We start from the raw sequence: 12,502 nt of genomic DNA on the forward strand, positions 1-12,502 counted from the left end.
CTTAAATAACTGTACAAAGAGGTAATATTACTTACTTGTTTTTACAGTTGTGGAACCTAAGGTTTACCAGAGAGGTTTCAAATATAACTTGCCCAACATCATAAGTAAGGAGAGAATAAGGGCAGAATTAGCAGCTCAGCAATCCATACTGATGTTTCTAAAACTCTAAAATTCTTTCTTTTAAAACCACCTTAACATTATATTCTCCCACAAATAAATTAGTGTTATTGCTCCCCTCACTACTTCAAAAGAAAACTTATAATTTGTATTTTCTTTACTACAAACATCTGTAATTTTATAAGTATCTTAAAATATTAGTCATAAAGCCAAAGTAACTATAATCAGTATATAAAGGAAAAACTTCTTGCTATAATATATAAACTCCAGTTACTGAAGTACTATAACCCATAAATAAGCTCCTGAGATTATTTCATCTACTCATTAACTCTCCTCACAGTGTCTAATACGTACCATGTACTGAAATATTTGTTAGATACACTAAATTAGAGCAAACAAATAATCTGGCACAAATTTTATATTCGAACACTATGGAATTTTCATAAAACAGTCTTATTTAAATTACTTTGTGATTTGAGGTGGGGAAAAAAGACAAAGCAACAAATGCAGAGCTATGTAGTAGTAGCCAGTCTGAAGGCATCATTACAACTACAGTAAAATGTACTGGCTCTCCACTGTAAATCACTGAAAGAGCAAAAATAAGGTAAGTCTGTTAATATTAATGCAAGTTTTTATTCAAGAGATAATACTGAAAATGAGTTGAATTCTAACAAAGGAAAATTTCACCAGTTATCTCCCCTACAATAAAAAGTGGAACTAGTGATCATTTACAACACATAAATAAACTCTACCTTTACATCTCTGAATAAAGCTGTATTCGCTTCTTTGAGAAAGCTATGACTAAACTTTTGCTGATAAGGCTTTGTGAACTGTGTTCAGAAAACTTGACAACACACATACACACATACACACCCTTCAAATGAAGTACCTAGGATTTTTACTCCAGGCTGTTTTTGCAAGTACCTAGGACCCTATAACTTAAGACTGCATATTTCTCCATGAATTCAATTTGAATTGCCTTTACTATGTTTCTCACATAATTTTTAAAAATAATTAGATGTTTATTATGACTTTATAACTCCCTTAAATTATACTTTAATATTTGACATGGTTTCAAAAAATAAATATTCAAGGCCTCAAGTTTTAAATTTTCCTTCAGTGTAATGCACAAAGTTGATAACAAATATTAGTAGGACTACCCTAAAATAAATGTAGCTCTCTTCAAAAAAATCACTTGTTATCCTACAGTTCACTTTCTATTCCATAATTCTAGTAAAGAATATGTTTTTTGGTAATAAAACAACAGTTTAAGATGATTCCGTCCTTGGAAAATCATAATGGCAGTCACTCAAATAAGTCAATCATTTCTGGAGTCACACTCACAAATCTGTTAGCATTGACCGAGGTCTTATTTTTTTGGTAGTTATTGTTTTAGTTGGCAATATCTGAATTTAAGACAGAGAACATCTCCCACAAAGCCTTATTTTAAATATTACAAAATGTATGCAGAAGATAGACTCATAGAGGCTACGCTGCTGATGGTCTTAAGTAACTCACCCATGAAATGGGTGGTTCTTTTAGAGGATATCCAAATACCTTTTAGCTCTAAAAATAAATGTCCCCACTTTTTCAGCATGTTCCCATTCTTCAATGAGCCTTGAGCAGCTTAACAGTTTTGCTATAAAAACAAACCGCGCTTGTTAACAAACCAAAAACATAAATGGAAACCATAAAGAACATAGTTTTCACAGTTAACAATAAATAAAAGTGCAATAAGTGTTCAAGTAGGACATGTAGTTTAAATACTACATGTGAGTATTTGGCATAGGTCATCTTTTAAAGGCTCTCCGAGGGTCCCTGCCATTACTTATTGTGGTCATGACTGTATGATTATTAGCTGTTCCTGGTAGCTGTGGATTTATAGGCCCCCGGCCATTGCTTCTACCACCATATGAAAATTGGCATCCCCTTGATTCTGGGCCACTCTGAATCCCGTTTCCTAAAAAAGAATAAAAAAAAATTTCATCACCATTTTCAGACACTGATTTACAGAGGTCCACTTATTTAAATTTCTAACATATGCTATTAACTGCTTACAAGTAATATTAGGGAAAACAAATGCCTTTATTCTTAAACTACTAGAAAAAACTCAATGTGGGTTCTAGGTTTCTTCAAACATATGATTACTATAAATATATTAAACTTGAGGCTGTATTAATGGGGGGAAGAAAAACGCAACTTGGGCAAAAGAATGAGAAACTGGTGAAGTAGGAAAAAAGCATAGACAATGCACCGCCTACATTATAAAGAAAGAAGAAAAAGAAAGGGCAAATGGTGTATGAGTACTGGCATTTGGTTCAAATATGGTTAATGATGTTTCAAAAAAGACAATATAACTTTTAAAGAAAAAGACAGCAAAGTTTCCCATGATGTGATGATCATCAGATGTGCCAAAACATGTAGCTATCAGTTCAAATAAAACTTCAGCCACCCTAATGAACTCCAATCACAAAAAGGCTTTTCCTCCGTTATTTAAGAATAAGACTTCAAAAGACCTTTAACATGGCTGTAAGAACCACTAATATGTTATTTGAGGGTATCTTAGGGTGAAGGCTAATCTTTTAAAGAGAGTTAGCTATCAGCATGTGAAAAATTAAGGTCAGCTATTAGTCTGAAGATAAAAGGCTTTCAGTGTACAAAAATAATCAGTAATTCTGTACCTATTATAATCACTAGATTTTAGAAATTTTATAAAAGTCAATGGAAAAATAACAGGACACCAAAACTTAGATTTCTTATTAGCCAATGTTCACCACGGTATTCCCAGTGATATATAAATATAGAATGTGCTCAATAAATTAGTTTAATAGGGTATCTACTTTCTAGAAAATCAGCTACTTGGGAATTCCCTGTTTACCAGTAATTCTCTTTAAGTACTAATTTATGCCTGACAGTTTTTTTCTCTAAATCTTTCATAAGAAATATTCCCTTAATTCTTACACCTGATCACAATTATGCAAAAAAAAAAAAAAAAAATTCTTACCCACTAGTCCAAATGTACCTGTACTCATATTACTATTCATGGAATTATTCTTCTGTTCGCTATGTGCCTAAAAAAAAATTTTTTTCATTTAACCAAGATTTTTTTAAAAACCCATTTACATCATCATAACAACATATTATATCCATTCTTTTAATTTTTAAGGTTTTCTTAAAAAAAATTTTTAAAGATTTATCCAAGTCTCTTCCATGTTAAAATATTCAGGAATGTTTCCCAAACATTTGATCTTATTGTATTTCCTAATATTACTCCCCACTCCCCAAAGTGCTAAATAACACTGCAGATACATATTCAGACTCACAAAAAATACAGAATGAAAATGACTTTAAAAAGATTCCTTTTTAAATTGTCTTCATTATGACTGGATTTGCAACCTCACCATAGAATTATAGTACATGGTCAAAATTAGCCTAATCATAAAAATAAGACTATGTATTTGGATTAATTACCCCTTTGTTTTGTTGTCCTCGATAATCTGGATTGGGTTCACTGAAATTTGGCAATTCTGAATAAACCATACAAAATCTGAAAGGAAATAAAGGACAAGTTAAATGATTTCCAAAATAAAGTAATCAACCCCTCTTTATAAAACATGCATAACTTACAGAAATGAAAAATTTATGTGTCATCTGAATTAACTAAAAAGCAACATGCTAACTCACTCAATTTATAACAGAAACTTTCTAAATGCTTATGTTGTATAAAAACATCAAATATTTGATTGCCCACAGTTTATGAAACATCCTATTTTAATTCTTCTATACTGCAAAAATAAATTGTGTCAAAGATCAAGGACACAGAAACACATCATTTGTCCTGTTTTTCCACACAGGCTGATGCCACTGAACCACATTTAGGGTTCCAGAGTGGTTTTTCCAGTGGTGATGGATTTGCACTGATCCATTCACACACTCTCATCCAGTCCCTCTTTTGACCAATCACTGTGAATCTGCAAAGATAATCATTCAAGGTTAAGAGTAGATTCTGCAGGCATGAAAAAAAGACAGCTGGCTATCAATACAAGTTTATCCCAATGCTTCTTGTAAACCAACTATAATATATATTTACATTACAAACAAGCATTTTCTTGGCTCCTCACCCCACAAATAAGGACAAGTTAAATGATTTCCAAAATAAAGTAATCAACCTCACAAATAAAAATTAGAACCAGGTTTGGTAAATGCTAGACTGACTCTGACAAAGTCATTAAGAACTGAGTGACTTCCAGTGGTTCTTCACATAACTGACCTACATTATAAATACTTGAAGGTCAAGACAGGATCCTAAATCTTTTGGTAATATTGATGCCAACCTTTCATAACACATTGTTCTATTACCACTCTAAATACAAACATAAGTGAATCCTAATTTCCTCTTAGCGAAGACAAAGTGTTACCAATTTCTGGTCTTTTAAAAGTTAGCAAGATTGCTTATTTTTCCACACAAAGTATCTTATACCTTAGCATAGAAGTTTTCTTTATTTATTGGTGCCACTTGTGGCTTCTCTCATTAAATATCCTCCAATTTAATGGCATTAAGTAGATGTCTAAGCAATAACCAAGTGGAATGGACTAACGATTTGACTTATTGCCTACACCATATTTTATGAGTATATCCCAAATGTCTAGGCTATTACAGAGGGTGAATTACCTTTACACCCTTAGAGAGGATGGTTCCTCCAAGTCAGGGTGGAGATTACCAAGGTAGTAGTGTATGGAAGCTCGCAATGCGGCTGCCTGTACGGTACCTAGACTGTGGATAAATACAGGACTTCAATTTTCATTGCTGCAAGTCCTTTTACCATGCGAACATATTCACCCATAAACAGAAAAAGAAAATTTTAGCATATAGCCAAAACCCATAGCTAGCTTCTTATCTGGTAATTCACTAGGAGACAGAATCTACTTCAAATGGCACTTGTGACACCTGAAAAATGCATTCCCAAAGCTTACTGAAATGGTCCCACAGGGGCTTATCTCAAGTGCAGCTTCTTAAGCTCTTTACCAGGAAAAACTGACATTCTCAACCATAGAAAACAGTATGGATGGATAGCTGTTCAACGAACACATACATGGAAGTTATTTGTATTACAGTTAAGTTGCTGAAGGCATTCAGTTTACCAGTCAAAAACAAGCCAAGAAAAAGGTTTATAGCTTATACCTACCAGTTACTTTAGCAGATATTATTTGTAATTTATTCAATTATATAAAATGCATTTTAATACTTACTCCCCAATTTTTTGAAGTTCTCCACCCCTTCCAGTATAAAGTGTCAGACATCCTTTCCACATAGATGCATACCTAGAAAGAAAAGAAACATTAGTTCTGTAGAAATATGTATATTTCCTTCTACTTAAATCAAGTGACTATACTATATATTTTGTATTGGGTACAGGTAGGGATCAAACTCGAGGTCTACCATAGTGAACCAAATACAATTAATCTAACTTTAACTTGTTACTTACTAAGAAATAATACAAAGAAAACTCTACTGCAAAATTTTGACATAGTCATCTAAACTCTAACCCTAGAAAACAAAGTCTTTTTGCAAAGCAAGCACTGTTATACTCCAAAGGTCACATCTTTAGTCAGTTAACAAAACTAGAACTTATAATTGCAAAATTAAAGCAGAAATTCTTTTTCAATCACAGGATATAGAAAATCAACTCGCTAGTGCTTACTTTTACACTCATTAACTTGGTCTAGTCAGATATTGCTATAATTTTTTCTTTGCCTTCATAAAACACGTAAGTTCTCAAGCTACAAAAAACTTGGCAAAATTTAATCAAGGGGCTAAAAAAACCAAGATCACAAATCTCTCACCACTGCCTTTTCAAATGTGCGATTTTTAGCACCAACTTGGCTGAGTATTATTTATGCTGAATGATTCTGAAAACAGATAGCATTATTAGATAAAATAACCCTACATACAAATCTATAAGAAATGTAAATCAATCAATATTATAAAATCAGTCCAAGGTTTGGTTTTCAGTGGTTCTTTGTACAATTACTATGGTAACTTCATGACTTAGAATGGTAAATTAAAAATAACTATTGTTTAAGTATAGTGATAGTTTATCTTTTAAAATAAATAAAAATTTGCTAGTTCCACATTATATTTTTCTCTTCATTTAGTAAGGGTTATTTCTTAAAGACTCCCATCTTATATTAGATAAAAAGTGACAGGAAAAGTGCACAGATATTTCACCTTCCTTACTAAAGTAAAAATCAATGCATATTTTGAGAAAAAAATTCGAAGTTACGACAAAACACTTCCATTTGTTTCAGGAATGAGACCAACATTTGCAGGCTTTTCTGACAAACTTATCAATATTCAAATTACCATTATATAGATGTATACTTTTCTTCAAAAGCCCCTTTCCTTAGATTAAGGGCATTATAATGGGCCAGAAGTTAAGGACATTATAATGGGCCAGACTCTGCTAGATGTGTTATTTTAATAAGATATAATTATTCCCATTTTACAGAAGAGGAAGTTGATGAAGTGTAATAACTTTAAGGTCATACTTGTTAGAAAATAGAGTTTCTTTGGTTTTGAATTTTCCTTTAAATTGCACTCCCTGGTAATACTCCTTAAAATCCTAGATACTATATGGCTACTGAGTTTAGTTTTTCCGCAATTTTTTGGATGGGCACATCCATGTATTTTCTGACTATAATACAGAAAATACTTGAAATACTGTTTCTAGTATATAAAATACTTTAAAGCATTAGATACTTTGGCACCCAAAAGAACTTTAATTACGCTAATCATCACCACACCCTCCCCTGTAGGAATCCTTTATGTTAAGTTAAAGCTGTGGAGGTTTGAAAGACACAATTCATGTCATGAGTCAGTGTATGAGAATAAAATGTCTAAGTCCTGACTCTCACTTCCTTATTTGATGATACTCTGCCCCACTTCCTGAAGATGTAAGGCCTGTAAGATATTACCAAGGGGCTCTAACTTCCTACATTCGGAGTGATCCAACACTTCTCTGAGATTCTATTTACTTATGCCAAATCAATTTCCATCCACTTTTCCTATAGTTATGACCAATAAATTATTACAATTCTATTGATCACAAAGCTTCCAAAATCTATTTTTAAGACCCTTTTCTAGTCTTTTATGTTCCTAAAATAAAAGTTTGGTAAATTTTTAAAGGCAGTCTAATTACCAAACAAAAAAGGTTCTGCTAAATTATTTTTAAAAGCCAACCTTACAACTGACATTTTGGATGGTGCCTTTCTGCCAAACATTTTCTGCATGTCATTCTGGTTTTTGTACCACACTGACCTTAAGGCAGTAGGCACAAGGAATCAATCATTTTCCAGAATGTGCCTTCCAGATATTGTAGACTTCTCCTCTAAATAAGTACAAGTAAAATATTGGCAGGATTTCGAGTCATTAAAATGGGAGAAAGGCTGGAAAAGAACTGACAACTATATTAAAATATTTCTGAAATAGATAAAGTATGAACTACGTTAATCCTATCAATCTAGTAAAGGCTCAATAATCCCAGAACAGTATTTAAAAATCTACGCCGGGGTGAGGGGGGTGGTTAGATACGTGGCTGAAACTGACCGCTTTTAAAGGCAAGTTTGTTACATTCCAACTCTGTTCACCATCCGAAGTTAACATGAAAGGGGCTCAAAATTCCTTGGGAGTGGCCCACAGAAAAGACGGAACTTCAGAACTTGCCAAGGTCCTGAGCGTCAGCCAATTCCGATTCTAAAAACTGCTATTTAAAAAGCACTTCCCCCCACCCTATACCCTTTTTATGCACACCTACCCTCTGGTCAACCGAATAATATCCCCTGGCTGTATAAGACCTCCGATTTCATCCCACACGGAAATAGTGATGCTGCCCGTTTTATCTGCTACTTTGCATGATCTCACTTCATGGCCGTCTTTGGTTTTGGTCACGCGTCCTATGAGGATTTAAAAAATCAAAAGGGGGAAGAGGGTGTATTAGATAATAAGGACTTCGAGAAAGAACTCCCGGACTTTAATGCATCTGAAAGGTCGAAAGAAGTCGAGACCCGGGTACATGCCGCCAGGATCCGAGCCCTGGCAGGATCCACCCGGACCACGCGGATGGGGAAGGGAGGCGGAAGAGAAGGGAGGGGGAGGGGAGCCCCCGGCTCGCGGACCCGGCGGCGCCCTACCCTCCAGCCCCGCGACGGACGGGGAACGGAGGGGTGGGCTGCGGACCCCACTTACCTATCTCCAGGACAATAAAGACGACATTTAAGTTTTTCAGTCCAGGCTTAATATCTTTTATAAAAAGAGGTGGGTCGTTGACCCCATTCATATTGAGGCAGGTGCGGCTACGGCTGCGGAGACGCGAGTGGGAAGGGAGCGGGACAAAGCTTCCCACCCTCCCAGGCCAGGGGCGAGGGTGGAAGGGCGACCTTGGGCGGGGGTGGCGAGAGAAGGGGCAGAAAGCAGTTAGTGAAGGACCGAGAAAAACAGCCCAGACTGCACTGAGCCTTAAAAAAAAAAAAAAAGAAAAAGAAAAAGAAAGCGCTCACAAGTTTAAAAAAAAAAGAAAAGACAAACCACTCCGCACACCAACCCCGCTCCCAAGGGGGCGACAAGAGGGCAACCGTGCGAACCGTCCCCTTCTTAGGATAAATGGCAGAAAAAAAGACAGCGAGGGAACGCCTCTGCTCTGAGTCCCGCTCACATACACATGGGCGCGCGCCCAATCTCTCCCGGGCTCCGGGAGGGGGACCGACTGTCACAGCGAACCGGCAGTAAAGACTGAGCAGCTGCGCACCAAGCGTCCCAAACAGCGACTGCCGAACGCGCCCGCGCGTCGGCTGAACCCTCGGAACGCCCCGCCCCTTGTGACGTAAGTGGCGTCGGCACGCCCGCGGCCCCGCCCACCAGGCGGAGAGCGGAGCGGAAAAGTGAAGGGGCGGGAACTGGCCCGCGACGTTCGCTCAGCTCCCCTCACTCCTCCCTAGGGCTGTCAGCGTGGCCCCGCCCCCTCAGCCTTCCAATGGGCTCTCGGAGCGACCCAGCCTTCCTCTCGATTCCGCTGTAGCTTCGCAGCGTCCGTTTGCCCTGCCTAGTTTTCTTTTGCCCGGCTGCTACCACCCACTGTCAATCCTTAGAGTTTTCTTGCCTTATTCTCCTTAGGGTTCAGTCCTCCACCCCTGCCCTTTTAGTCCTATAGTCACCAGGAACCGTTGCTGTGTTTAGGATCCAGTGAGTACGTCAAAGAACATGCTGTCCGATAAGAACAGGTTCAAGTAAGGTGTCTGGTTGGGGTTGAAGGAGAAAACTGGGAAGGCATGGTCCTTAGCTTCCAGTCTGGAATTGTAGGACTAGAAGGGGACTTGGAGGTCAATTTGACTGTTTTATTTTAACCATCTTTAAATTGACATCCGGAAAGCTGAGGTAGTTTGCTTGAAGGTCACCCAGCAACTTGTGAGCAAGCAGAACTTCAACACAAGTCTTCCTACCTGGTCATGCAGTCTTCACTCTATAATAGGGTGGAGAGACAAGGAGTTAAATTCCTTTGCAAACTTATTTTTCATTACCCTTTCCGTCTCAGTTTACACCTATTTGCTTTTCTCTCTGCTTTTTTGTTTGTTTGTTTTGTTTTGTTTTGTTTTTAAGGCTATATTTTTAGAGCATTTTCAGGTTCAAAACAAAATTTGGAGGTGGCTACAGAGACTGCATGGCAGAAGCCTTAATTTTTCCTTGATTCTTTCTGAATATTCTTAGATCGACCACCATTTCCTAAACATCTGCAAACAAGCGGCATAGATATATTAATGCTCCAGAAGCTAGTTTCAAAAATAATCATATTAGGAAGAGAATCAAGACATTCTAATGAAGCAGACGCTTCTATTTCATGAACAAATAAGTCCGGAGTGCCAAAGACACTGATGTAATGCTGAAAAGTGGTGTAAAATAATATTATAAGCATGATTTCGACATCGAATAAAACAAATAATGAAACATGTCAGTTAATAGCAGAACCACATCCAACCTCAGGCTTCCAAAGACTTCCAATCTGGATCAGAAGCTGTGATTCTACCATGATTATCTGACAGGACTTGATGTTCCAATTGGATTTTCCTCAAAGCTATATTCTTTGACACTGGCAAAAAACATTCTCACAGAGGTAATGTTTAAATCAAATCTTTTGTTTTAAAGGCTTGCCAATATTTTTAAAAGATTAACAGTAGAAAGAAAACCAGTTAAGAATGTTGAGCAGAGTTGTGGCCAAGAATTTAGACAAAGAAAGCCACTCCTTGCATCCTCAGTCATTTGTTCCCAGAAAGGGGATTAGCTAGAACTCCTCAGACTAATTTTATTGACATTTATGAAGAAGAACCAGACACTTAGGAAACCAAGCCCCACGAAAGCAGAAGCTGGTGCTGGGAGAAGCAGCCCAGCCCTGCCCTTCCCCCACAGGACAGAACTCAGCAGAACATCTACTTCCTTCCCTACTAACTCAGCAGGTCTCAGAAAGGAAATGGCAACCAAGTGCTTTCTCATTTACCAAAACTAAAGACAACCTTAAGAAACAAGATAATGTGTGCAGTGCAGGAACTCTTCAAGCCAGGCCAGTTTTGGGGGGTTTCAACTATCCCCAAATCACTCCTCAAGGGCGATGTTTAACAAAAAGAGAAGGGGCTATCCAGAACAACTATTGTCACCCAGATAATCTTTCCTAATATTACCATTTAGTAAAATAAACAGAGATCTATCACTTGGTCCAGCTTGTTAGGTCATAATGATTATATTATTGATTCTTTACTATATTCATAAGATTACTTCACAGTCTTCTTCCTTCTAAGACAGTTCTTCGGGCATCCTTATTTTCATAGCCCAGACATAAACTTATTCTGAGATGATGAGAGGTTTATGCTCAGAATCTCAATACCACTACTCTATGTAAAGAAAATATTGCTTAGTAAGACCCAGTGCAATACAGAAGGGCATCCATTAAAATTCTGTACATAAGACTCCAGTTAACTGAGTGCTCACTGATAAAGGATTTCCTATAAATTTTGCCTATCACCCTCTACCCATGCTCACTCGCAGGTTCTGGTTTCTTGGATCACAAAGTTAATTTTCACTTTCTTTGCACAATCCAGCAATTTAAAACTATTTCAAAATCACATCAATAAAGCAGCTAGCCAAGAACTGTTTGATACCAAATATCTTGAGTGGTAAACTAACAATTAAAAAAATTAACAAGAACTACAGCATTCTCACATTATAGAGATAGTCCATTTTGTGGGATAACAGGAAAGGTGAATGTATATATTTTTCTTAATCTTCTTAAAAAGATTTAACCAAAAGACTCATAAGTAATATTTAATAATATTTATAACAATAGCTACACAAACCATCCTATATAATGGTAAATGCTAACACACATTGAGCATTTGCTATGTGCCAGGCATTTTACACTTATGAACTTAATATATTTATTAATATATTAATAATATGTGTGAAATGAATTTTCTCATTTAATAGTAAGTTATGGATCTGGGATTTAAAACTAACTCTGTTACATGCAAAAATGTTTTCTACAAAACAGATTATTTGCTCTAAAAAGTGCATTTTTTTGTTGTTGTTACCTAAGTGAGTAATTGGGTTTTTTCAAAGGCTTTGTAGTTCTCAGTGATTAGTTCAGTAACGTTTTATCTGATCTCCAATGTCTACTTGTGTGGGGCAGTGAAATCGAATAACTTTATAATTTTCCTTGGGAAGAAATGCATCACTAAATGGGTTAGTTCAACTTAGCTATATTATCTTTTCAATGATAGAATAAAGAACTTCCGTGTTCTAAAAAGTTTTTTTCAAGAATACCATACATATAAATAGCCACCTGAATTTATTGTTTATTCAGCTGAAAAAACAAAATATTATTGGCAATTGAACTAACTCAAAACCAATAAAATTATTTCTTCATTAATGGAAGATTTATCTAATTGGAGTATATATCAAAGTCCTCCTACTTAAAGGAATATTGTAAAAATGCTACAAATCATATGTACAAAGAGAGCATGAGAAGGCTTCTGCTGGATCAAAAGTCTTTTTCATATTTTATGTCTAGATGCTTCAAAAAGAGTTACTTGCTACCATTTGCTGATGTTTCCCAGTGTACTATGTTGCTATAGACTGAAAGTTTGTGTCCCCTCAAAATTTATATGTTAAAAACCTAATCCCCAATGTGATGGTATTTGGTAGTGGAGCCTTTGAGAGGTGCTTAGGTATCACACACATGCATTCATTTGCATATACCAGGAAATACTTTCCACAAACAGCAAATACTTTCTGCAAACCCCTAAATAAGAGCATTTCTCACATGAACATAGAATGTTCCAGTTG

At 36.3% G+C, this 12,502-nt stretch overlaps 1 protein-coding gene across 1 annotated transcript; it reads right to left on the minus strand.

Moving 5' to 3' along the window:
• Positions 1-726: 726 nt before the first annotated feature.
• NABP1 (nucleic acid binding protein 1) lies at positions 727-8,945 on the minus strand. Its single transcript, XM_011355882.2, has 6 exons — positions 8,363-8,945; positions 7,932-8,070; positions 5,368-5,439; positions 3,589-3,664; positions 3,122-3,188; positions 727-2,077 (listed from the first exon to the last, which is right to left on the minus strand). The coding sequence occupies exons 1-6, from the start codon at positions 8,451-8,453 to the stop codon at positions 1,908-1,910; spliced, it is 615 nt and encodes a 204-aa protein (XP_011354184.1). The 5' UTR covers positions 8,454-8,945; the 3' UTR covers positions 727-1,907.
• Positions 8,946-12,502: the final 3,557 nt, after the last annotated feature.

The sequence above is a fragment of the Pteropus vampyrus genome, unplaced genomic scaffold (genome assembly GCF_000151845.1).
Source record: "Pteropus vampyrus isolate Shadow unplaced genomic scaffold, Pvam_2.0 Scaffold2, whole genome shotgun sequence".
NCBI classification, from domain to species: domain Eukaryota; kingdom Metazoa; phylum Chordata; class Mammalia; order Chiroptera; family Pteropodidae; genus Pteropus; species Pteropus vampyrus.